At 46.5% G+C, this 26,214-nt stretch overlaps 1 protein-coding gene and 1 non-coding gene across 4 annotated transcripts; one reads left to right on the top strand and one right to left on the bottom strand.

Annotated features, from left to right (window-relative positions):
* The first annotated feature begins 13,887 nt into the window (after positions 1-13,887).
* Positions 13,888-20,102, top strand: LOC109770880 (alpha-1,2-galactosyltransferase gmh3). Of its 3 annotated transcripts, XM_020329597.4 has the most exons (7): positions 13,888-14,460; positions 14,595-14,627; positions 14,723-14,813; positions 15,029-15,289; positions 16,266-16,511; positions 16,603-16,873; positions 19,306-20,102. In XM_020329597.4, exons 1-5 carry the CDS (start codon positions 14,017-14,019, stop codon positions 16,358-16,360), a joined length of 924 nt encoding a protein of 307 aa, XP_020185186.1. In that variant the 5' UTR covers positions 13,888-14,016; the 3' UTR covers positions 16,361-16,511; positions 16,603-16,873; positions 19,306-20,102. The 3 variants fall into 3 exon arrangements, with proteins under 3 accessions (XP_020185186.1, XP_020185184.1, XP_073361820.1); XM_020329595.4 differs by having other exon boundaries at positions 13,903-14,460; positions 16,266-16,873; XM_073505719.1 differs by having other exon boundaries at positions 13,905-14,460; positions 16,266-19,166.
* A 1,142-nt stretch (positions 20,103-21,244) lies between these two features.
* Positions 21,245-21,463, bottom strand: LOC120970182 (small nucleolar RNA U3). Its single transcript, XR_005764920.1, has one exon. It is a non-coding gene; the product is annotated as a small nucleolar RNA U3 (small nucleolar RNA).
* Positions 21,464-26,214: the final 4,751 nt, after the last annotated feature.

The raw sequence follows: 26,214 nt of genomic DNA, 5'->3' as shown, positions 1-26,214 counted from the left end.
AAGACCTCCGTTGGCACCTGGCCAAGAAGCTGATCTCACCAGCCTCAAGCGTGGTGAGGATTATCCTGATGAATGGGCCAAGCGCCAGGCCAAGCTGGCTAGACAAGCCAGAGAAGTAGTGAGGAAATTCAATGAAGACTCTGCTGCTGCAGTTGCCGTTGAGGCCTCTATCAAGCCGAAGAAATCCATTGCAAAGAAGCCTGCGCGTAAGCCAAGTGCTTCACCTTCAATGCCCTCACGGCCAGAATCCTCAAAGCCCTCACGGCCAATTCCTCACGCTGCTCCTGCTCCTCCAAAATCCTCAGCTCCTTCGCATAAGTCCTCAGCTGCTCCGACCAAATCCTCAGCACCTGTGCATCTTGCCACGTGCCAAAGGACTACAGGCATCTCTATTGCCTCAGGAGCTTCAGCTCGTTCCTCAGCTGCTCCAAATTCTTCAACAGGACCCTCTCTGTTGAAGACAAAGACCACTGCTGGACGAGGTTCTCGCCCAAGTCCTCACAAGAAGCAGGTCGCCTTCCAAGTACCGTCTGAAGAAGACGAAGCTGATGATGAAGAACTTGCTGAAATCATCAGAGATAGGCAAGTCAGGGCCGCTAGAGCCAAGGGCACAAATGTGCCTCTGCTTTTGGATCCAAAGTTGATCCTCGACTACATTGATCTCTGGCACAAGGATCCAAACACTCCTATGCCTGACTTCGAGCTGACTCCTGGCCAAAATCATATGCTGACTGCCTTCATCCAAGAAGAGAAATGGAAATTTGAGAAGGCCAGGCAGATCAAGAAAGCGCAGTACAGGAAGGAGAAATTCTTGAAGAACAACGTTGTCTCTATGACAACTGATGATCTAGTGAAGATCCAGTCTGAAATCAAAGTCCTCAGCGATGATTTCAATGCTTACTATGCTGATTGGCAAGGAGCCAAGGTCAGGTTTGTTAAACTGACTGAGAAGTTCACCTCCAATGTTGCAGCCCCATCGCAACAAGAAATTCCTCAAAGTGAAGCATCTGCTCAGCCAACTGAAGAACATGCCAGCACCACTGATGACATTCAGGCTACTGAACAAAATGTGAGTTCCAGGGCTGATGACTGCATTCCAGCCCCTGATGAAATAGCCAGGGCATCCACTAGTGGTGCGCCTGAAGAAAATGAAGAGGAGGGCAACTGCATCAGTTGTGCCTGAAGAAAATCAACCACATTCCTCTGCTCCTCCTGCGCCTACCCCAACTCCAATTCTTCCATCTGCTTCAGATGTGAAGAAGACCAAGGCTGCAGAGCGTGCAGTAGTGAAGAAAAGGAAAGCATCAGCTTCATCAGATTCTTCAGCTCCGAAGAAGATGAAGAAATTGACCAGCTCAGTTGCAAACCCCATTGATGTTGTTCCGATCTCAACCATGCCATCAAAGGACCTTGTTCCTTTTGATGAAGAATATGTGATCCCTAGCGGATCAGATGAAGAAAATCCTTCTGCTGCTTCGTCAGAGCAGATGGATGAAGAAATTGAAGTGGATGAAATCCCTTCAACTCCAGCTGTTTCCTCGCCTATGCCTCAGTTTACTGCTGAAGAGGCTGGCGTTGAAGAAATAGAAGATGAAGACATCGACATTGGTTGTACCACACCAGTGATGAATGATGACTTTTGGGAAAGTCAGCACCCCAATTCTCCACTCTTCACACCTTTACAGCAAATTCCTCAGTCCCCTGTTGCTACTGAAGTACAAATGGGATCTGATGAAGCTCATGCAACCCCATCTGTCCATGAAGAAATTCCAGCCAGTAGTGCTGAAGAAAATGTACATGAAGAATTGAAGACCCAGGCTGCCACTGAAGAGGAACCAGAAATTCCTCAGCCTGAAGAACCTGAGATTGCGATTCCTGGGGTTGTAATGCAACTGACTGACACTCCTCTATCCAAACCAAAGGATCCATTCTCAAGGAAGCAAAAATTCAAGGCTAATGATTTCTTCGGCGAGCACGTATCCTTCACTGATTACAACCCCTATGACTCTGCTCGCATTAGGAAGAGGCGTTTCTGGACTGCCAGCCAGGCAAATTTTTATTCCTCAGTGCTGTTCAACAAAGACAAAGTCTTCGATCATGAGCACATTCCTCACGTGGATATGGAATCTCTGCCGTGCTTCGTGCCAGTCCTCAGTGTTCTTCACGACGCTGGGTTGTTAAATTTTGGCACTGATATATGTGATTGGAATGAAGAGCTCATTCTTCAATTTTATGCAACTCTGCACATCACCGGAGAGTCTGAAGATGTGAATTCATGGGTACTGCACTGGATGTCTGAAAATACTCACTACAAGGCACCAGCTACTGAATTTCTTCGTGCTTTGCCTCTCAGTCCTCCCCTTGAAGATGATCGTGAAGACGTACGACTACATCAACCGTGTTGTTCTAACGCTTCCGCTTTCGGTCTATGTAAGTGCATCTAGTGCCCCTTAGTGATTTTGGTGTATTGAAGACTTATAGGTTAAGGGACTAAAGTGTTTATGAGTGTACACAGGTCTATAAGTCTATGAGGAGTTTTATATTTACAGAGAAAGTCGACCCCTAAAAATGAAGTTCTTCGACTGAAGACTTTGGATTTCTGAAGACTTTCTGAAGACTTTGAAAGTGAAGATATTGGTGTGACCTTGAAGACTTGGTATTCATTTGAGGAACATGAAGCGTGAAGACTTTTGTTTTCGTAGTTTCATTTTCTCTTTCTTGAGTCATAGAAAACACCGTACTGTTAAAGGGGGTCGAGGAAATACTAAGGAAAAATTTCCATGTGATGCTCAACTCAAAATCCTACACCTACCAATCCCTTCGAGTGAAGCCATTGGAAATCTCATACAGTTCAGTCATATTCTTCAGTGACAGCGACGAAGTTCTTCTGGTCTCTGAGGAATTTGTTCTGACTGAGGAGTTAGGAATTCGCCAGTGCGGATTGCCTACACAGTGAGGAACATGATAGCCCTGAGGAATTTGATACTCAAATTTCCGACCGTTGCTGTGTTATGCGCCAGCTGTCCCAAAATATCTACCCACCTAACCGTCATATCATTGAAGGGCATTTATGTCTTATCATGTCAGGTTGCTCCCTAGGCTATAAATAGCCGCCCGCTACAACCACTAGCTGGTTGGCTGCTCCGAGAGAAACTGACATTTGTCATTTGAGAGCATCCCATCCTCCGAGGACTTTGAGCGAAAATCATCAAGTGAGGAAAACCCAAACCCAAACACTTACAAACCCAAAGTGACTAAGCATCACTGAAGAGATTGATCTTGCGTGGATCCGACGCTTGTTACCTTTGAAGACTGTGCTTCTTCCAGACGGTTAGGCGTCATGGTCTAGAGCATCCAAGAGGAATTGTGGATCGCCGAGTGACCGAGTTTGTGAAGGTTCGGAAGTCACCTGAAGACTTACCACGAGTGATTGGACGAGGTCTGTGTGACCTTAGTTCAAGGAGAATACGGTGAGGACTGTGTGTCCGGGAGTGTGTGTCCTCAGGTTTAAATACCTAGCCGCTCCAACCAGATGTACAACTGAGACAGCAGTTGGAACTGGTCTACCAAATCATTGTCTTTACCAAGCCAACTGGTTCTATTTCCTCAACTCTTTCATTTCCTCATTACTGTGTTGTGTGCTTGTCATATCTGTGTTTGAAGACTTTGACTGAAGACTTTCTCAATTTCCTCAGTTCAATTTCTTCAGTCTGTTTGTCTTCATCCTGTGTTATCCTGTGTTTACGCTTTCTGTACTCTGTGCCTGTCTTCATTTCCTCATGATGATCATGCTTGTATCCTGTTATGTTTACTTCTGAGTACTTATTCCGCTGCAAGTATTTCTTCGTTAAGGAATTTCCTCACCCGCTAATTCCTCAGTGAAGAATTCATAAAAATCGCCTATTCACCCCCCCCCCTCTAGTCGATATAACGCACTTTCAGTCTACGAGGGTACGTGGACAACACTCTCCCCTCTCGTTGCTATGCATCACCATGATCTTGCGTGTGCGTAGGAATTTTTTTGAAATTACTACGTTCCCCAACAGTTTTCTATCTACCGTGGGCCTGCAAAGTGATCCAAATCTCAGTGGTTGGGATGTCGTTTATGAAGTGCCGCAACGTGTTAGACCACCTCCCCCCCAATGAAAAGGATTATGAACCTCACATTAACCAAGACACATATGACGAAGGATAATTCTTCCAAGAAACACGTCTTTCCAAAAAACGTTTCAAGAACCGCTCTACTCCACCCCAGAACATTGAAGTAGACAATGATAGTGAATCCGACTTCACCCCTGAGCCGGAAAAAGAGCCGGAAGAAGAAGAAGTTACTGCTGCAGATGACCTGTTGATGCTTGAACGATTACGTAAAGGTGGCCTTCCACATGATGATGCATTTATTAATGATGATGATGAGCACGTCATTACCGATAGTGATGATGATGATGCTTTTATTAATGATGATGATGAGCACGTCATTACCGATAGTGATTATTAGGTATTCAAATTTTTATGTTGTACTTGATTTATTTAGTTATTTGTATGATTGTATGTTTTATATAGTTGGTATGTATAATTTTCTTACTTTGTATGATTGTTTCTTATACATAGTGCCATGGTCTTGATGTCCGTCCCCGTCGGCCCTCGCCCGCTTTATGATTCGGATGTGGTAAATTCTCTTTCATAACTATTTGTTGCATTTCGCATTTATGACAATTATGGCCATCAAGTTGACATAGAGATATTTTAATCTAGGAGGTATGTGAACCGGAATTTGAAACTGACCCTCTTGTCGAGATGTTAAATTTAGTTGAAAAAGACAATGAGTATTTGAAAGAAAAAATTAAAAGAATTGAAGAAAAGAAGATGACATTGGAGTTGTATGTTGCCGATGTCATCGATGATCACAAGATGAAGATTAATGCAATGCGCTTGAAGATGGATGCAATGCGCCTGAAGCTTAAGAAGATTAGCAAAATTTGCCATTGATAATGAGGCTTCGTATCATTATGCCGTTGGATCAATTGTTACCTTAGTTGCGATCTTCATCACATTTGTTGTGATGAGGGTAATTTTTCTCTAGTGTTTTGCTTTACAAATGGATACTTAGCTTATTTTCCTCCTAAATGGCATAATTACCTAAGTTAGACAAAAAATGAGCTATACTTAGCTTATTCAGTTCATTTATGACATACTTAGCATACTTAGGTCAAAAATGGCATGATAATCTTTGTTACCTCCAAAATGCTATAGACTTAGCTTATTTTCCTCGAAAATGACATAATAACCTTACTAAACTCCAAAATGACCTACTTACCTAGCTTAGCTCTAAAATGACCTACACTTAGCATTTTTACCTAGCTTAGCAATAAAATGGCATTTTTACCTACCTTAGTTAGAAGAAGAAGAAGATAAATAAGAGGAGAGGAGAAAAAGAAAGAGAAGAAAAAAATCTTCTTCTTCTTCTTCTAACTAGTCTTCTTCTTCTTCTTCTTCTTCTAACTTTCATCTTTCCCAATTTGCAGATTTGCTTTACATGAGGAAGCTTGGATTCATGGAGTGTACTATTCTTCTGGTGCTTCCTTGTTGTTTATGAAAACTTGTTTGGATATGTATGTCTATATGGATATGTTATTGGAAACTTGTTTCTGGTTATGTATATATGGATATGTTGGACTTTTTTGAACTATGTTGTTGGATATATATGTTGGATTTGATGAAATATGTTGTTGGACATGCTGTTATATGCTGTTGGATATGTTGGATATGTATGCATGTATATCTGTGTTTGAAACCATGTCTAATTAAATGAATTTAAATAAAAACAGGGGATATATAGCCTCTTTGCCGTTCGCTAGCAGATGGCAAAGAGCTTTGCCGTCTTCTAGCGGACGGCAAAGAGGACACGTGGCAGCTACCTGTGCAACCTGGGAACACTGGCTGCCTATTTGGTCATTTTGTCGTCTGCTAGCAGACGGCAAAGAGGGCCATCTATGCTGTCCGCTGGCAGACGGCATAGCTGGCCACGTGGTAGCTTCCCGGTGCTGGCCTAGCTAAGCTCTTTGTCGTATGTCAGCGGACGGCAACGAGCGCCGTTAACCCCCTAACGGCTCTCACCCCACCCCCACTGCCGTCCGTTATCTTTGCCGTCTGCTGGCCTCGGACGGCGGATGGCACAACCCTGTAACACCCCGCATGTAACTTGCCATATTTGTAACTCCGACTCTTGCCATTTCCGGCTATGTGCTATGATTTTCCCTCCGTTGTCGGGTTTTGTCTTTCGTTTTGTATTTTGTCATGTCATGCATTTTCATATCATGTCATCATGCGCATTGCATTCGCATACGTGTTCGTCTCATGCATCCGAGCATTTTCCCCGTTGTCCGTTTTCCAATCCGGCGCTCCTATCTCCTCCGGTGCACCCCTCTTGTTTTCTTTCGTGTGCGTGTGTCAAACTTTCTCGGAATGGACCGAGGCTTTTCAAGTGGTCTTAATATACCACCCGGAGACTACCGGTCAAGTTTCGTTCCATTCGGAGGTCGTTTGGTACTCCAACGGTTAACCGGGCATCCGCAATGTCCATTTGAGTGTCCAGCAAAAACCCCCTCTAAAACCAGCCCAAATCCCACCAAACTCTCTTCCATGCTCTAGGTCTGTCGATCACGATCGTGTGGCCGAAAACCGCACCTCATTTGGAGCCTCCTAGCTCCCTCTACCTATTTATATGTGGGCATCCCGAAAAACGCTCGCAGATCAAACCCTAACCCGCTCCTCCGCGCCGCCGGACACGTCCGCCCGGGGCCGGACATATCTCCACCGACGGCCGCGACGAATCGCGCGCCGCCACGTCATCAGCCCCGCCGCCGCCACCGCGCCGGGCCGCGGGCCCGCCGGCCCGCACCGCCACCGCGCGCGCCTCCCGCGCCGGCCGCCACCGCCGCCATCGCCAGCCGCCGCCGCCGCCATCGCCGCCCCGCTGCCGCCGCCGCGCCGCCGGAGCTCCGCCGCCGGCGCCCCTCCTCCGGCCACCCGAGGCGCCACCTCCGGCCTCCTTCTCCTCCCTCCGGCCCCCTCGCCGCAGCCTCCTTCTTCCTCCCACCGGCGAGCGCCATCGACCGGAGCAGGAGCCCGAGCCCTCACGGCCAGATCCGATCGGTAACAGTGGCGTTGACCTTTTCCCTGACCTTTTTTTTCTCCAAGTCATTGTAGTTCAACAGCAAGTGCCTCTGTTCGTATAGCTATAACTCCGTGCATGAAGCTCCGATTCGCGCGTGTAATATGTCAAATTGTTCGTCTCGTGATGATCTTCATTTTGTTCAATTGCACCATGTTCATTAGAGGTCATCTTGATGCCCAAAGCTCTGTTGGAAGAGGGCTAGTTGCTGTTATTCTCTGGTTCTTAGCAGAACTTGGAGATTTGTCATTTTTGTATCATTTAATCTGTGCATCTTTTGAGCATGAGCTCTACATGTGTTTTAAAGTATGCCATGCCATCTTTCCAGTGGTGTAGTCCATGTATTTTTGTGATCTCTGTGGGACTAGCACAAGCATGCAAAGTAGGCCCCGTAATATTTCTGATTTCAGAGACTTAGTGATTTCTCCAAGTCCTTGTCTGCTGTAATTTTGTTGCCATGTAAACATGATGCTACAGAGAGATCCATGCATATTTTGGAGATGTTCAGTAAGGATGTTTTGTATCTATAGTTGTAATTGATCCATTACTGCAATTGTTTGCAATTATTGAGTGCCATAGCATGACTCAATCTTGCTCTACTTTTGCTATAAAATATTTCTGGCAGATTCTTAATTGTGCCAAGCTTATTGTAGTTGATCCATACATGCTATGCAATTGTTCTTACCATGCTTAGCTTCATAAATATGCCATCTTGCTGTAGGTATGCTTGGTTTGTCATGCATTGCTATGTAGTGAGTGCATCAAGCTCACAAAGAGGCCTACATATTATTATTTCTGCCATGCTCTGTTTTCTGCCAAGTCTGGAACCTGATAACGAAACTTGCTATGTTTACATGCTTGCCATCATATCTTCTGGTCCTTTTTGGCTTATGGTCAGTAAGGGACTTTTGTCATGTGCTTTTAATAGAACACTACCATGCCTTGTTTTGCTATGTTGAGTTCCTGCAGCATGTTGATTTCGTGCTCTGAACATTGCTACCTGATGCTGTTTACTGCCATGTCCAGTTTTTCACCAAGTCTGTGAACCTGTAATCTTTTGCACTTTTGCCATGCTTGTTTGAGCTTGATATGTTGTGATCTAGCCATAGCTCAGTGTTCATATTTTGTCAAGCATCTCCTGTAGATTACTGCCATGTGCTTTGTTGCTATGTTGGGGTGCTGTAGCATTGTTGCTTGTTGCATTTTAAGTGCTATCTTGCTGTTAATCGCAGATTCGTGTCATTCTTGTTTTGCTTGCCATTTGCAAACCGTGCATCCGATTCCGGTGATCTTTATATCGATTCCGACCGAAATCATCTCACCTTTCCAGTGGCATGCTTGGTTTGCCAAGTTACTGCCATGTTCATCATTTTCCTTCCGGAGCACGCATAGGCATCGCATATCATATCTTGCATATCATACATGTTTTGCATCATGTTGCTTGTGCATTTCTCGTTGTTGATTGTGGTTCCGTTTGTTTGTGTTCTTGTCTTGGGTAGAGCCGGGAAACGAGTTCGTGAACGAGGAACCTGTCGAGTACGCTTACGAGGATCAAGCTTTTGACAACTCTGAGAACCTTGCAGGCAAGATGACCACCCCTCGAAATCACTTCTATCTTTGCTATGCTAGTTGTTCGCTCTATTGCCATGCTCCGCTACCTATCACTTGCTATATCATGTCTCCCATTTTAGCCATGTCAGCCTCTAACCATCCCTTCCTAGCAAACCGTTGTTTGGCTAAGTTACCGCTTTTGCTCAGCCCTTCTTATAACGTTGCTAGTTGCAGGTGAAGTTGAAGTTTGTTTCATGTCGGAACATGGATATGTTGGGATATCACAATATCTCTTATTTAATTAATGCATCTATATATATTTGGTAAAGGGTGGAAGGCTCGGCCTTATGCCTGGTGCTTTGTTCCACTCTTGCCGCCCTAGTTACTGTTATACCGGGATTATGTTCCTTGAGTTTGCGTTCCTTACGCGGTCGGGTGATTTATGGGACCCCTTGATAGTTCGCCTTGAATAAAACTCCTCCAGCAAGGCCCAACTTTGGTTTTACCATTTGCTACCTAAGCCTTTTCCCCCGGGTTTTCGCGAGCCCGAGGGTCATCTTATTTTAACCCCCCGGGCCAGTGCTCCTTCGAGTGTTGGTCCGAACCGAGCAGCCTACGGGGCCATCTCGGGGAAACTCGAGGTCTGGTTTTACTCGTAGCTTGACTTATCCGGTGTGCCCTGAGAACGAGATATGTGCAGCTCCTATCGGGATTTGTCGGCACATTCGGGCGGCTTTGCTGGTCTTGTTTTACCATTGTCGAGATGTCTTGTAGACCGGGATTCCGAGACTGATCGGGTCTTTCCGGGAGAAGGTTTATCCTTCGTTGACCGTGAGAGCTTATGATGGGCTAAGTTGGGACACCCCTGCAGGGTATTATCTTTCGAAAGCCGTGCCCGCGGTTATGAGGCAGATGGGAATTTGTTAATGTCCGGTCGTAGATAACTTGTCACTTGACCCAATTAAAATACATCAACTGCGTGTGTAGCCGTGATGGTCTCTTCTCGGCGGAGTCCGGGAAGTGAACACGGCCTGAGTTATGTATGACGTAAGTAGGTGTTCAGGATCACTTCTTGGTCATTGCTAGATGACGTCCGTTCCGTTGCTTCTCTTCTCGCTCTCATTTGCGCAAGTTAGCCACCATATATGCTTTTGCCGCTGCAGCTCCACCTCTTTGCACCATCCTTTCCTACAAGCTTAAATAGTCTTGATCTCGCGGGTGTGAGATTGCTGAGTCCCCGTGACTCATAGATTCTACCAAAACAGTTGCAGGTGCCGACGATGCCAGTGCAGATGACGGCGTCGATCTCAAGTGGGAGTTCGACGAGGAACGTGGTCGTTACTATGTGTCTTTTCCTGATGATCAGTAGTGGAGCCCAGTTGGGACGATCGGGGATCTAGCATTTGGGGTTGTCTTATTTTCATCTGGATTTTGACCGTAGTCGGTCTATATGATTGTATTTTGGATGATGTATGATGATATTTATGTATTGTGTGAAGTGGCGATTGTAAGCCAACTCTTTATCCCATTCTTGTTCATTACATGGGATTGTGTGAAGATGACCCTTCTTGCGACAAAACCACCATGCGGTTATGCCTCTAAGTCGTGCCTCGACACGTGAGAGATATAGCCGCATCGTGGGCGTTACAAACCCTTTGCCGTCCGTTTCTAGGAAGCGGACGGCAAAGAAGGCCTTTGCTGGCACACGTTCAGACGGACGGTTTGCCGTCCGCTGGCTGACGGCAAAGACGTTTGCCGTCCGGGATCTATGCGCGGACGGCAAAGAAGCTGATTCCAGTAGTGATTCATATAGAGTCATACTTTGTTCTAGATATCGAGTTGTAATATTGAGTTGTAAGTAAATAAAAGTGTGATGATCATCATTATTAGAGCATTTTCCCAGTGAGCAAAGGATGATGGAGACTATGATTCCCCCACAAGTCGAGATGAGACTCCGGACGAAAAAAAGAGGCCAAAAAAGAGAGAGCCCAAAAAAATGAATGAGAGAAAACGAGAGAAGGGGCAATGCTACTATCCTTTTACCACACTTGTGCTTCAGAGTAGCACCACGTTCTTCATATAGAGGGTCTCTTGAGTTATCACTTTCATATACTAGTGGGAATTTCATTATAGAACTTGGCTTGTATATTCTGATGATGGGCTTCCTCAAATGCCCGAGGTCTTCATGAGCATGCAAGTTGGATGCACACCCACTTAGTTTTCAGTTGGAGTTTTCATACACTTATAGCTCTTAGTGCATCCGTTGCATGGCAATCCCTACTCCTCGCATTGACATCAATTGATGGGCATATCCATAGCTCGTTGATTAGCCGCGTCGATGTGAGACTTTCTTCCTTTTTGTCTTCTCCACACAACCTCAACCACCATATTCTATTCCACCTATAGTGTGGCTCACACTCATGTATTGCGTGAAAGTTGAAAAGGCTTGAGAACATTAAAAGTATGAAACAATTGTCTGGCTAGTCATTGGGATTGTGCATGATGAAATACTTTGTGTGATGAAGATGGAGCATAGCCAGACTATATGATTTTGTAGGGATAACTTTCTTTTAGCCATGATATTTTGAGAAGACACGATTGCTTTATTAGTATGCTTGAAGTATTATTGTCTTTATGTCAAATTATAGACTATTGCTTTGAATCACTCGTGTCTTAATATTCATGCCATGATTAGATTATGTGATCAAGATTATGCTAGGTAGCATCTACATCAAAATTATCTTTTTTTTATCATTTACCTACTCAAGGACGAGAAGGAATTAAGCTTGGGGTGCTGATACGTCTCCGTCGTATCTATAATTTTTGATTGTTTCATGCCAATATTTTACAACTTTCATATACTTTTGGCAATTTTTTATACTATTTTTGGGACTAACATATTGATCCAGTGCCCAGTGCCAGTTCCTATTTGTTGCATGTTTTTAGTTTCGCAGAATATCCATACCAAACGAAGTCCAAACACAATAAAAACTTATAGAGGTTTTTTTTGGAATATATGTGATTTTTGGGAATTGGAATCAACGCGAGACGATGCCCGAGGGGCCCATAAGCCCTAGAGGTGCGCCCCTACCCTGGGCATGCCTGGGAGGCTTGTGGCCACCCCGTAAGGCAGTTGGTGCCCTTCTTTCGCCGCAAGAAAGATAATATCCGGATAATAATCGTGTTAAAATTCAGTCCAATCGGAGTTACAGATCTCCGGGATCAAGAAACGGTGAAAGGACAGAAAACAAGAACGCAGAAACAGAAGGAAACACACAGAGAGAGATCCAATCTTGGAGGGGCTCCCGCCCCTCCGCCGCCATGGAGGCTAAGGACCAGAGGGGAAAGCCTTCTCCCATCTAGGGGGAGGTCAAGGAAGAAGAAGAAGAAGGAGGGGAGGGCTCTCTCCCCCTCTCTCCCGGGACGCCGAAACACCGCCGGAGCAATCATCATGTGACGGCGATCTACACCAACACCTCCGTCACCTTCCCCAACATCTTCATCTATATTCCGCGGTCCACTCTCCCGCAACCCGCTGTACGCTCTACTTGAACATGGTGCTTTATGCTTCATATTATTATTCAATGTTGTGTTGCCATCCTATGATGTCTGAGTAGATTTTTGTTGTCCTAACGGTGATTGGTGGAATTGCTATGATTGGTTTAATTTTCTTGTGGTTATGTTGCTGTCCTTTGGTGCCCATCATATGAGCGCGCGTGTGGATCACACCATAGGGTTAGTTGTATGTTGATAGGACTATGTATTGGAGGGCAAGGGTGACAGCAGCTTCAGCCTAGCATAGAAATTGACGCACACGGGATTGAAGGGGGACCAATATATCTTAATGCTATGGTTGGGTTTTACCTTAATGAACGTTAGTAGTTGCGGATGCTTGCTAATAGTTCCAATCATAAGTGCATAGAATTCCAAGTAATAGATGACATGTTAGAAGTGGCCTCCCCCACATAAAACTTGCTATCGGTCTAGTAACGTTGTCATTTGCTTAGGGACAATTCTGCAACTCCTACCACCATATTTTCACACTCGCTATACTAACTTAATTGTTTATTTATCCAAACAGCCCCTAGTTTTTATTTACGTGCTTTTTATTATCTTACAAACCTTACAACACCTACGAAGTACTTCTAATTTCATACTTGTTCTAGGTAAAGTGAACGTTAAGCGTGCGTAGATGTATCGATGGTCGATACAACTTGAGGGAATATTTGTTCTACCTTTAGCCCTTGTTGGGTTCGACATCTTACTTATCGAAAGAGGCTACAACTGATCCCCTACATTTGTGGGTTATCAAACATCATGATCGGCTCATGCAACGGCGGATGGCGAGGGTTTGGCGGTTGTGATTAGGGCAGAGGCAACCAGAGGAGTGGGCTTTTGCGTGGGAGTAGTGGTGGGATCATGAGAATGCGCGAGCTCCAGCTCAGTTTGGGGTGGGTCCGAGGTGTTAGAGTTCGATGTGGTGGACATCCAGACTGCCCCGACTTTGGTGTTGGTTTGTGGGATTCGCACGTCCAGACAAAATTTTAGATTAGCCATGTTGGATGGCTAAAAGTGTCTGTACCATTCGGTCCGAACATTTGGGGTCGCTTAGGTGATCCGAATTTGAGTTGCCCTGAGCTAAGATTTGTTGCTTGATTTACTAGCACTAGTCGTAGCCATCGATGGCGCCCTCAGGTGGCGCACGGACGCCCTGCACCACCCATCAACCATCATAGTGTTGGCCTCCGCCGCCACCACCACCTTCTCCTCCTCCCACCCCTCTCCGCCCTCCTCTGCCACACCAACTCCCTCGAGTTGCCGGTGCCCGCCACCCGCTGCCGGGCACCGCCTCGTTGCCGGACACTGACCCAGCTTCTCCATCGCGACGTCATTCGACAAGGGTCTACGTTATATTTGAATAACGAAGCTGAAAAGGTATACTTTTGAAATGTTGTGAACTGTGTGAGGTAGAAACGATTTTTTTTGAATTATTGTGGTTTGAAATTTGAGTTAAACTGAGTTGGTATGCAAACACATACTCCCTCCATTTCGAAATAAGTGTCGCTAATTTAATGTAAAGTTGGTATAAAATTGTACTAAACCAACAACGCTTACTTATTTTAGGTTATTTTAGGACGAAGGAGTATCAAACTCAGTGAGTGCTGCATGACTGTTCGGAACAGAGCACAGAAGAACATGCGAAGACACGAGTCTTCACTTCATGAGCAGAGATTCGTTGCTTCATTTGCTCTACCACTACCACCCATCTCAGCCACCGGCGGCGACCTCAGATGGGCACCCGGGCGCGCCGCGCCACCCATCACCGCGCTCACCTCCGCCTCCGCCACCGCCACCTTCTCCTCCTCCTCCCGCTGCTGCTCCTCCTCCTCCTCCCGCCCCTCTCGGCGCTCCTCCTCCGCCGCGCCAACTCCCTGGGCCGCCGGTGCCTGCCCCCCGCCGCCGGGCGCCGCCCCCTCGCCGGGCAGCGGCTCAGCTTCTCCATCGTCACGCTCTCTGACGAGGGCCTGTCGGGCCGAGGGGTGCGGGGGCGGTCTTTCCGCGGCGTGCTGGCGGCCACCGCGCGGAACAAGCGCGCCTACGCGGCCGCGCACGGGTACGGCCTCGCCGCGCTGCCCCACGGCGCGGTCGACCCCCGCCGCCCGCCCGCCTGGAGCAAGGTCCTCGCCCTCCGCGCCCGCCTGCGCCGCCACCACTGGCTCTTCTGGAACGACGCGGTGGGTCGCCGCGGCCGCGCCACCACTCCCCTGTTGGTTTATGCTCTCCTACACTAAGAAAATAGTATCTGATGGTTATTAGTTTCTTATTACATCGTGGTGGTGTATTGATCTTAATCGACTATTGATTTCAGGACACGCTGGTTACCAACCCCGACATCGCGTTGGTAAGCCTGATGCATATATGGAATCTTGTTCTTACCTCTTGATGTTTCGTTTTGAGTTAATGTAATTTTGTTTCTCCTGATTGCTGGTGCTGAAGGAGGAGATTTTGTTCTCGGTGATTGGGCATAGTGATTTCGATGCATCGCCTGATCTCATTCTGACAGAGGATATCAACGGGGTGAATGCTGGTAGGCGAAACTTGCACATTGTTCATTTTTACTTTATGTTTATCAAAATCATTTGACTAGCAAAGATACATCCATGATAATTCATTTCAATTTTCTTATTATTTCGTTGGTATAGTTCACAATCTTTACATTACCGTTCTTATAGACAGGAGGTTCAGCACAAAATAAGATATGGACATCTCATCCGTCAAATATTAACCATGCTCCTTGTGTAGGACTGTTCTTCATAAGGAGGTCGAAATGGAGTGAGAGATTTTTGGATACATGGTGGAACCATACATCATTTGTACAATTTGGTTCCACAAAAAGTGGGGATAATGCAGCACTGAAGCATATTGTGGATCACTTGTCACCTGAAGAAACACAAGCACACGTCCGTATAGCAAAGATGCAGTGCCTTTTCAACTCATATCCCTGGGTTGCTACGTGGAAATCAGTTCACCGCCTGATCTTCCACCCGTCCACTACATGGAAAGGTTTCCTGATATGCTTATTCACTACTCATTCCATAGATGCTACAATTATTTACAGTCGAATGTGAAAGAGGTACTCGATTGATAATGAAGACTGGATCTCCTAAGAGTTCTTCAGATTTATCTCATTATCTACTATGCTCATATTACTTCTTGGGTTTGCCAAAAGTTAACATAGCAGGTGCAAATTGAAGTGCTACATGTGCCTTTTGTGATTGAATATCAGTCCATACTAAGCTCAACGGTGCACTGGTATTTAGAATTGAGCACATGATATATGTGGTTTAAGTGTAATGTTTCTGAATACATGATTGTTCCCAGAAACAGGGAGTCTGTTACTCATGAACAAGAAAGATGACATGTACTGTTCTCTGCCAATTCATGTAAAGTCCTCCCAAGAAAAATATCATATGTAACATGTCAGTTTATATGACCAACCAGACACTGGGTTGTTCTTGGTCACCTTATTCTTGTTGGCCACTGTTTCACTAATTTATAATCAAATTTTAGTTCCTTTCTTTAGAAGAAGTCTTGCCTGTTATGTATGGCACATATCAGGTGCAAGCATTTGGTGAAAATATGAAAAATTAGGCCTGGATGAATTTAGAAGGTGGACATTAGTTGATCAAACATCTGTTCGAAGTGTCAACTTCAAACTTGACTCGTGTTAGGAGAAAGGAGAAGCCCTTGAAATATTATAAGTTATAGAAACACATAAAAAAGACAAAAGTTGCCACTGACAACAGCTTTCTCCTTTTTATTTATCATAACACAAATAAATTTTAAATTGAAAATTGAAAGCTCTGTTTGATGAATTAAATACTTCTCCTGGATTCTTTTTATAAAACTATCCATGCGGCATGCTTATTTGGTGCTTGAATCAGGATTGTTTTTCAAATCCTCACTAAATTCACGTTGTTACTTCATACATTGCCATTATCATCTGCACATAGTTGCTCAGTGCATGTTGACTGTGCAGGGGCTTATTCAGATGGAGATTTCATGGTCCATTTTGCTGGCCTAAATGACAAGCGAGGCTGGACATCAAGAATTCTTAGAGAGATGACTCACTGATGAGGATAATTACCCCACTTTAAGCTGACTGAGAACGATCGACAAGTTTATGTGAAGAGCAAGAGCCTGATTGTTTTTGCATCATATTCTGTTGTAGACTGCCATTTTAGTTGGACAGCATGTTCCGTTTCTGATCATCTGTTATTAAAAGGTTGTCTCCCCCTAACTACTTCAGCACACCTCTCATCCAGCCATGTCACAAAAATACTCGACATTCATTTCTGGACAGCTCTTATGCACAGGTGTTTGATTCAGAAGCACAACACAGTCATCTGCCTCCATTAATACCTCGCCAATATCCACCGATCTCTCACATCCAACAGATCAACATCACAACACGACATCAACCCACCAAGGCTTCTCTGCCATCACCGGGGAATGTGGAGCTGCTGCTGCTCTACGACTTACTATGTGGTTAGTGTAAAAAGTGGCAGCATTGGACCTTGGCATGCCACTGACATTCTTGAGAGGCACCTGTTGTCGTCCACTTTGTGTCTGTCTGCGAATCTGCAGGTATGATCATGTTCCAGTAATCACTCTTGATAGGCAGCATCCTTTTGATACTTTCTTGTGGCTGTTGTAGATTTTCCATATAGTTGATCCAGTAGTCAGCCTCCTTCTCCCGATAGTTTCTCTAGGATTTGTTTGTGTATTCTCTGATTGCACCAATGCGTGTTTTTTTAGCTTGATTTATGATTTATCTACGGTAGGAACTTATTGTTCCAAGAACTGTAGGAATTTTTGCCAATTGAAATGGGAACTTGAACGGTTCAGGCTCAACTTGTCGGTTCATTCAACCTTTTGGTGTTAGGTTTGGCAGTAGAAGAGATGTAGACCACATCCTGAGAACCCTCACTGCAGCCTGGGCAGGCAATGCAAAGTCTGTGAGTTAAATGTCACTAATTAAACTCCACATCCATCTGACCTCTATATGGGTGTTTTTGCCACCATCTAACTCCCTCCCCTCATTCATCTCCCTTTGATTTTCAGTTGCAATCCCCACCCGTACATCTATTCGTGCAGTTAATTTCACAACAGGGCAAAATATCCGAATCGGTTGGTTACTTGTGTTAGCAGCACACCTAATCCTGACAGTACGTGATTTCAAAAATCATCTTTTACCGCCTGTTGTGTATATCTGAATGTCTATTGTACTGCTCTGAGAGATTTATTTATCCAATGATAAAAGTGTGGTGCCAGTACCGCACGGTTATGGACCATGCTAGTATCTTGCTTGTGCTTGCATCCATTACATTGCTGCCATCATCCCATGAAAATTCTCATATTAGTGTACTATTTTCACAAGTTTCTGTTGTCTAATCTCCCTTTAAATTTGCTTCGGTCCTTCTGGATTCGTTAAATTGCACGACTGAAACGCAAAATGTCAGTGCTTCTCCGTGGGGGCCTCTGAACTAGACTCGATTTTCACATGGTGTTGAAGCTACATCCATCCCCACCCACCTGGAGAACGGCCCCTGGCTTGGTGCGGTCGGATCTGGCGAGCTGGCCGGATCTGGCGCCTTGGCGGCTAGGGGTCAGGAGGCGGCTCGGCCGGCAACAAGGTCGGCGTTGCTGCTAACCATAAACCGTGCGGGAGAAGCGTGGGAGATGAATGGCACCCTTGCTCGGTGTTGCATCCTCGTGAATCCTGATGGTGGTTTGGAAAGCTCGATGCTGCTGCGGGTGGGAGAACGAGATGGTGGTGGCTGGAGGGAGAGGAATGGCGTCGTTGTGGTTGTTGCATCCTTCGTCGGGAGATGAATGGCCCATAGACGTTGCATCCTCGAGGAGACGAATGGCGTCCTGCTTGGTTGCATCCTTCTGATGGGAGAAGAATGGCGCCGCTGCGGGAGTTGCATCCTCCGTCCACACTGGACGTAGATGCAAGGTTGGAAGCACGTCATGCTTGCCGGGGAGGTGCGGTTGGTCGTGGAGGCAGGGGTAGTGGTTTGGTGTGTAGGCTGATCGGATCCTGGGCTCGAGCTGTGTAGGTGAGACGGCCGGCGAAATCCGGTTGTGGCCGGAGTCGTCGATGGCGGCGCTTTCTGACGTCGCTCCCTCGCTGGAGGCATCGATGTAGCTGCTTCCACCTTGCCTTTCCTGTCGTGCTCCAGGGGGAAACCCTTGATCTAGTGTAGATCGGACGATGGCGGCGCTATCTGGCGTCGTGTTTCCTCTTGGGGGCATCGTCCTGGAGGTGGATCCGGTCAGAAGGACCCGTGGCTCGTGAAGATGTGTGTGTTGTATGCCGAACGATGCTGTTTGTATGGTTTTTGGGTCAAGTTTCCCTCGTAAACTGGACCAACATTCTTCCCCTGATCAATGAATTTGGTAGCAACTAAAAAAATCCCCACGCACCACCCACCACCCAATGCGACTCTTTCTTGCTCCTCTTTTCAGTTTATCTCGCTTGCTTTTTCCCCAGGATCTGAAACCAGAACCAAATTTAGTGGTGACTAGCTTTCAGCTTTTGATCCCTGAGCGCACGCATATGTGGCTGGTGAAAGGAGTGGAGGAGATGAGAGTGAGGAAGTATTCCCTGTGCTCACTGATTGCCGCCGTACGTCGAATGGAACCGGAGAAAGGAGTGGACGGAGATCACGGGCGCATACACCGTCCATGCCGTCGGAATCACATTCCCCTCCCACTCGCCTCCTCTTTATATCGCGTCCCTCACAACTTCCCCGCCCCAACACGCAACACACACACACACACACACACACACACACACACACACACACACACACACACACACAGGGCCTTCCTCGTGAAGCAGAGCTCGATCGGCTCCGAGAACCTCGCACAAGTAAGTCCCTAAGTGTGTTTCTCTGGTCTTAGTGCAATAATGATCGTTCTTTCGTTCCTTTGTTGCAGATGTTCTAGTTACGAGTGCTAAGATCGAGAAAATGCTACTAGTCTCTAATCTAATTGTTGGCATGTTTTAGGTCCCAGGCCATGATCAGAGACATATCTTCCCGTACATCGTGGGCGAGGATGAAGAAGAACATGACGATGAGCTTCCCGACGAGGAGCCGGCGTTTTTGCCGGTTGAACGACCTCACCATGTCGACCGCCTCTTCCTCGACAAGTGCCAGGGAGATCTGCTCGTGCCATGATGAGGTCGTTCAACCAGCAAAACAACGGCGGTCGTCGTCGGCGGCAGGCCCCGTGGCGCCCAAGCCCTCACGGGACACTGAGGCGCAGGACCTGCAAGGTGGTAGGAGGTGGACACCTTTAGGCACTCGTCAGTGACCATCATGTTCTTTAGAACTGGGTCTCACCCCGTTAGCTAGGCCTGCAAGGAGTGCAGTTAGCCCACCCTCGTCTGGCCAGCCGGCGTCAGCGGTGGCGACCACATAGCCGGCAAAGCGCGCCTCGCCGTTCACCTCGAGGGCGTCGTGGAATGGACGGTACCTCTCCACGGCGTCGTGTGGGCCTGCGGCATAGCAGTTGGTGATCATGGCGAAGCGGCGCTCGGCCCCGGCTCCTGTTTTCAAGAATGCGGATTTTGTTCTGCACATGAAGTAGGAGTATATGATTGTGTACACGGAAAACGAAAACAGCCTCCGAGATGATGCCCGTGATTTGCTCTAGCTCGAGTCTATTGTTTTTCTATGATTTGTTTGTGTGTCGTCTGATTGCGGCAATGTGTTCTCGTTTACGAGCTTGTGATCTATCTATGGTTGGAACTTATTGTTCCACGAACTATAGGATTTTCTGCCAGCTGAAACTGGAACTTGAACGGTCCAGGCTCAACTTGTCGGTTCATTCAACCTTTTGCTGCTGGGTTTGGAAGTAGTACAGATGTAAACTCACTGCAGCCTGGGCAGGCAATGCAAAGCCTGTGAGTCAAATGAGACAAATCAAATCCCACATCCGCCTGACCTCTATACGGGTGTTTTAACCATCATGTAACTCCCTTCCCCCATCCATCTCTGATTTTGTCAATTGCAATCACATAGTCCCGTACGTCTATACTTGTAGCTCTTGCAGGTAATTTTGTCACCGGGTCAAAATATCTGAACCCATTGGTTTGCTTCTATTAGCAGCACACCTAGTTCTGACGGTATGTGTCGTTTTTTACTGATTGGTTCTTGTAGATATTCAAATGCCTATTGTTCCTCTATGTATTGCTTCAGTAAGTTTATTCAAATATTGTCTATCTCCACTACTCCATCTCTGTGTAGTGTGTGCTATCACCATGCCATCCTTTTTTTTTGTAACTTACAAGAGGTTATTGTTTGTACCCGTCAGGTGCCGCTGAAGCTACTGCTAACAGCGGAAAGAACTTGACTGGTGAATGCTCAAATGGCATCGATCGAGCGCTGACGCGGTATCATGTCCGAGTAATACCGATGATTGTGGGTGCTGTAAGCCTGTTGGCTGGGTTCTTGAAAGCCTGTCGTTTCTGTCGTTAAACTCGACGTGGCAACTATCACACTCACACTCAACATACATCTCAAGTCTATGATATATAGAAGGAGCACTGGTGAACCATTTGTCTAGCTCTACTGACTCCCGTTGCTATATCATGAACTGAATCATAGATAATTTCAGCTGTATGATTACAAATAGATTCTGTGGTTGAAGAAACTAAAATATGAAGCAGATTGTGTGGCTAAAGAAGTTTAAAAATATAACTACAGATTATTTGCAGGTGCTTCAGATTCCGTGAGGAAAAAATGAGTTAGATTATGTGGTTAAAGCAGTTCGAAAATGAAACTGCAGATTATTTTCTTGAAGACGACTCTGTAGGTAAGAAGAAAAGGGTTGCATTAGAGAACCAAAATACAATTTTTGAAGTCTGTTAGACAGCCCAAGTCTGGAAGAAGTATTGGTGAAAAAGATCCCTGATTATTTGTGCAGGAAAGTTAAAAAAAAAATTGTCTGTCAGACAACCACTGAGCCACCCTGCACAGGTGTGTGCCAGGCAGGAACGATCATCTACAGCCGTAGATGCACCCATCAGGTGAATCTGAGCCATTAATCACGCTCTGGCCCAGTGGTCAGACTTCATCAACCAGACTGAAGTGCTTGCCTCCTTATTGGTAAAGGATGCAGCGGTACGAGCCTATAGAACAGATCCTGTTCAAGTAAGGTCGTGCTACAAGTTGCCGCGCCTCGCCCTATAAACCGGTCCGGCGCTCCGTAAACTTCCGAGGTGGGACTAATGTATGGCAAGCAACGCTGCAGCGCCTGCCTCGGCCAGAGACAGGGTTCTTCTGGTGTCGCATCACATGAAGCTGGGCTGGAGAATGAGCCCAGCCCATCTAAGAACAGCCGTCTCTCTCCCGTCGCATCTCTTCTCCTCTGTTTTTTCCTATCACGGAGAAATCGCTCCAGCCTCCAGGGGCCATGGCCGGAGCTCCGGCGATCTTCCAGCGGTAAGCAATGGCCGGAGCAGGAGAAGATGACGGCGAAGTAGCCGCTCCTCCTCCGCCCCCTCCCCCTCATACTCTGGCGAAGCAAGTAAGCAGCGGTGTAGACATTCCTGAGTAGATCGATCGATTGCGGATCCCTTTTCCCCCTTAACCCGCCGTTCCGTCCTCCCTGCAGCGCACCACTTCAACGATGAGCCGGAGGAGCGGAGCACCACCACGGAGTCGGCGACGAGCCGTCCTTGTGGATGGAGAACCTTCGTCGCCTGGGGTAGCTGCCATTCCGCCGGTCCCTCTTTTCTCTTTCTTCTCCTTGAATCACAGCAGGGCAAAAAAAAAGTACTTACTCTTTACTTGAGCATTTCACTGTTACCCTGAGGATCCAAGCAGTGCGTGAAAGTTCGTCCTTGATGTGATTCCTGTGGTGTTCTCCATGGATCTGAACCTCTGGGGCAAAAAAAAAAAGGTGTTTTATGGGGTTTGTTGCCTGGGACAGGGGCAGGGAGCTGCTGTTTCTATAAAGCCACACCCAGGTATGTGTGGGTTTACAGTACTCAGAAGGACTAATTTAAGCATATCACACCAACTTGACAAACTTCAACATTTACTAGTTGAAGGAATGAATGTCAAGATGGTTGAGTTTCATGCTGCTGATCTTGCCCATTTTGAAATTAGATAAGGCTACAATAATAATGTTTAAAGAAAGCAAAGGACTGGCCCATGTATTCACTTTAGTTCCAAGTATTTTTCCAGTGAAGATACCACATGTGCAAGCTTATATACATGGATATGAACAGGTTAACTGGTGTTTATTAATCTATTCATTCATTCTTGTTTGCGTATGTTATAGTTCTTGAAATTGGGTTTTAATGTCATGTTATTTGTCCTTGTTATGTTTCAGTTGCAGTAGCTGACAACAAGACGACATGGCATGTTTATGCATCTGAGGCATCTGACTTGTCCAATTAACTGTCTTCTCTAGGCAGCCAAATGCCGATAACGGAGTTCTTCAACTTTCCCGCTGTTTTTATATTGCGCCCCGACTGGAGACGTTGCATTTGGATGTGAGTGCCATTTTATCAGTTTATATAAACAAATACATGGATCTCAAGTATACTGCTACTGCCTGATTGCATCGCTCTTCAAGAAAGACCTGTACTTGGACTGCTTTGACTGACTGATTGCAAACTTCTGAAATGCAGATGGTATATCTGAACCTTGACGATGGTGGGAGCGATGAGGTGGTGGAGGAGGAAGGCTCCCATATGAGCCACCATGGTCATCTCAGGACAGTCTACATGAGCGGGTTCCGGTGCTACAGTGATCAGGTGAAGCTGGCGTAGCATATCTTGCAGAATGCTCGTGTTCTCAAGCACATGGAAATACAGCCAAGGGTTGCGGTGGGTATGTTCCCCATTTCAGGATCATGGCGCTGGCATTCTTGAGAGGCACCTGTCGGTGTCCACTTCGTATGTCTCTGCCGATCTGCAGGTATGGTCGCGTTCCAGTAATCACTCTTAGTAGGCAGTCAGTGTCCTTTTGATAGTCTCTTGTGATTATTGTGGATTCCCCATGTTGTTTGATCTGGTGGTCGGCCTCGTCCGATAGTTTTTCTATGATTTGTTTGTGCGGCAATGTGGTGTTGTTTATGATCTATGGTAGGAACTTATTGCTTCAGGGACTGTAGGTTTTTTCGCTAACTACAATGGGAACCTGCGCGGTTCAGGCTCAAGTTGTCAGTTAAGTCAACCTTTTTGCTACTGGGTTTGGAAGTAGTGCAGATGTAAATTAACTGCAGCCTGGGCAGGCAATGCAAAGCCTCGTCAACTGCAATCACATAGTCCCATACATCTATGCTTGTATTTCATGAAGTTAATTTGACACCGGGTGAAAATATCTGAATCGCTTGATTCGCTTCTGTTAGCAGCACACCTAGTTCTGACGGTATGGTGTTGCTCTAGGTATTGCTTCACGAAGCTTATTCATATGCTGTAGACGTCCACTAGTCCACCCCTTCCATTTATAATTAAGTTCCCTCGGCGTGGATGGTGGAGAAAATCTAGCGTACGTATTCATCGCGTGGTCGTCCATGACCGACGATCGGCACCCATTAATTTCCACGCGGCATCATTGCTTGTTCTTTCCATGTTCTTGATATGATGACTTGATTCTTCATGCTTGTGGCTGTCCTCAGAGTCAGATTCCGATGAGTAAAAGTGTGCTGCCGGCCAGAAGCTTCTTGCAAGCTGCTACTGTTCATGGACCATGCTGGTAATTTTCTTGTATGGTCTGCATTTGAGAACGATTTCTGTCTTTGACAATGCATCCGCTTGCATACAACGCTGCCATTATCCCACAAGTATTCCCAGTAACATTTGCACATTTTTTTTTACTTCTGTATTCTTGTCTCTTTTAAAAAAAAAATCCTTCGGTCTGCGTGGATTAGTTAGATCGTGTGACTGAACTGAACTGCGAATGTGAGGGGTCTCTGAACTGCGAAAGCTGAAGCAAGAACCAAATCCCGATCGAGTTAAGCTTGCCTGCTCATCGACGTCCACACCAGACCTAGCTACTGCTAGCTAGCTAGCTCAAGCTTTGATCTCTGAGTGGGAATAGAATCGGAGAAAGGAGCGGACTGGGGTAGACGAGGGAGAGGGAGCATTCCCTGCCTTGCCTCACTGATTGCCGCCGTACGCGAATGGAACCGGAGGATAAAGGAGTGGATGTAGATCACGCACGCACGCGCGGGTACACCGTCCATGTTGTCGGAATCGCATTCCCCGTCCTCCCGCTCGATCGGCCTCCTATTTATCTTGAGCTCCTCTCCCACACCTCCTTTCTTCCCCAACACAACACAGGGACACACACAAGGTCCTCCGTGAAGCAGAGCTCGCTCAAGCTCAACAACGAGGAGCTCCTTCCTTGTCGCCTCGCCTCGACTCGCACAGTAAGTTCGTCTATCTGATCTTTATCTTTCAACAATGTCCGTATGTCTGCTGTTGTGGTGCCGTTGTCGGTCTTCCTTCAGCGATTTCTATCTGTCTGTTGTTGTTGTGCCGTCGTCTGTCTTCCCCCTCCATGAGACCGATGAGATCGACGACAGTAATAACTACTCTAACCTGATTGCCAGCATGTTCCAGGTCCCAGGCCGCTTTCTGCTCTGCTGCCACGCCATGACCGGAGACATCTTCCGGCGCATCGTCGGCGAAGATGAAGAACATGACGATGAGCTTCCCGACGAGGAGCCGGCGTTTTTGCCGGTTGAACGACCTCACCATGCGCCTGCATGCATGCACGGCTCTTCCTCGACAGGTAGTACCTGCTCGTGCCTTGATGAGGTCGTTCAACCAGCAAAACGGCGGCGGTCGTCGGCGACGGCGGGTCCCGGCGGTGCCTAAGGCGGTCCGTCTTGAGGCACTCGTCAGTGACGACCACGCTGTTGTAAGCATATCTCCTGAAGCAGCTGCCAGCCGGCGCCAGCGGCGGCGACCCCAATACTCCGCGAAGCTCCTTGCCTTCACCTCGAGGGCGCGGACGCCGGACGGAGCGCCTCTCTCCACGGTGTCGCGTGGGGCGGCGGCGCCGCAGTCGGTGACGGGGAAGCGGCTGCCGGAGCTAGCGTCGTTGCTCCGGCTCGAAACATGCGGCCGCCCTGGCCCGGAGATGATATGATATTCGAGCCTATTGTTTTCTATATTTTGAATTTCCTGAGGAACGGCTGCATCCATGGCGTTGACTCTTTCTATCTTGTCTCATAAAGCAGACACCAATGATTTGCTCTAGTTTGAACCTATTCTTCTCTATATTTCGAATCTCCTCAGGAGTGAATACAAATCTTGCAACGATTCATGGCTTTGACTCTTTCTTTCCTGTCTATTGTTCTCTATGTTTTGAATTTCTTGAGGAATAATTGCACATCTTGTATCAATATTCATGGCTTAGACTCTCTTTCTCTTGTCCTGCAAAATAGATAATGCGCCAAATCATCTATTTACAGACGAATCTGTTCTTTATATTATTCTAAGTCTTTTATTAATAGATGTAAAATAGATAATTTGCCGGTGCTAGACGGGCAACAATAAGAAATAATAATTCGGAGACTACTCCACCACAAGCAGCGAAAACACGCTCAGCCAATCCTCACTTGACGACTTGCTATATTAAATCACAAGCAATGAAAGCATGCTCACCACAAGGCAAATTAAATCCAGCTGAGATATTAGCAATATATCGTCAAATCCACACCGTTTATTTTCTACCGCTTTGATAATTGAACCGAAGATTAGCTTTATGATGACAACTTTTCATTAGTCTTATATGTTCTGGATACTCTGACTAGCACAGTTCAATTTAAGATTTTACTATTGGAGCATGTCAACTGGTTGGGTGCTCGGCATGTAATCAACGCATAGCTCTGTAGACTCTTCCGAAGTACTCTGGCCGATCTCTATTTGTAAACATATGCCCGACCCACTA

Source organism: Aegilops tauschii, chromosome 7 (assembly GCF_002575655.3).
Source record: "Aegilops tauschii subsp. strangulata cultivar AL8/78 chromosome 7, Aet v6.0, whole genome shotgun sequence".
Taxonomy (NCBI): Eukaryota; Viridiplantae; Streptophyta; class Magnoliopsida; order Poales; family Poaceae; genus Aegilops; species Aegilops tauschii.
This window is presented reverse-complemented; position numbering and strand designations above follow the sequence as displayed.

What these genes read in the sequence shown, in the direction of transcription:
- LOC109770880 (XM_020329597.4), top strand. Translation starts at nt 14,017, where the DNA reads ATGGGCACCCGGGCGCGCCGCGCCACCCATCACCGCGCTCACCTCCGC. An exon ending in GGCTCTTCTGGAACGACGCG is followed by an intron (nt 14,461 to 14,594) that starts GTGGGTCGCCGC and finishes TATTGATTTCAG; the next exon opens with GACACGCTGGTTACCAACCC. An exon ending in CCCGTCCACTACATGGAAAG is followed by an intron (nt 15,290 to 16,265) that starts GTTTCCTGATAT and finishes TTGACTGTGCAG; the next exon opens with GGGCTTATTCAGATGGAGAT.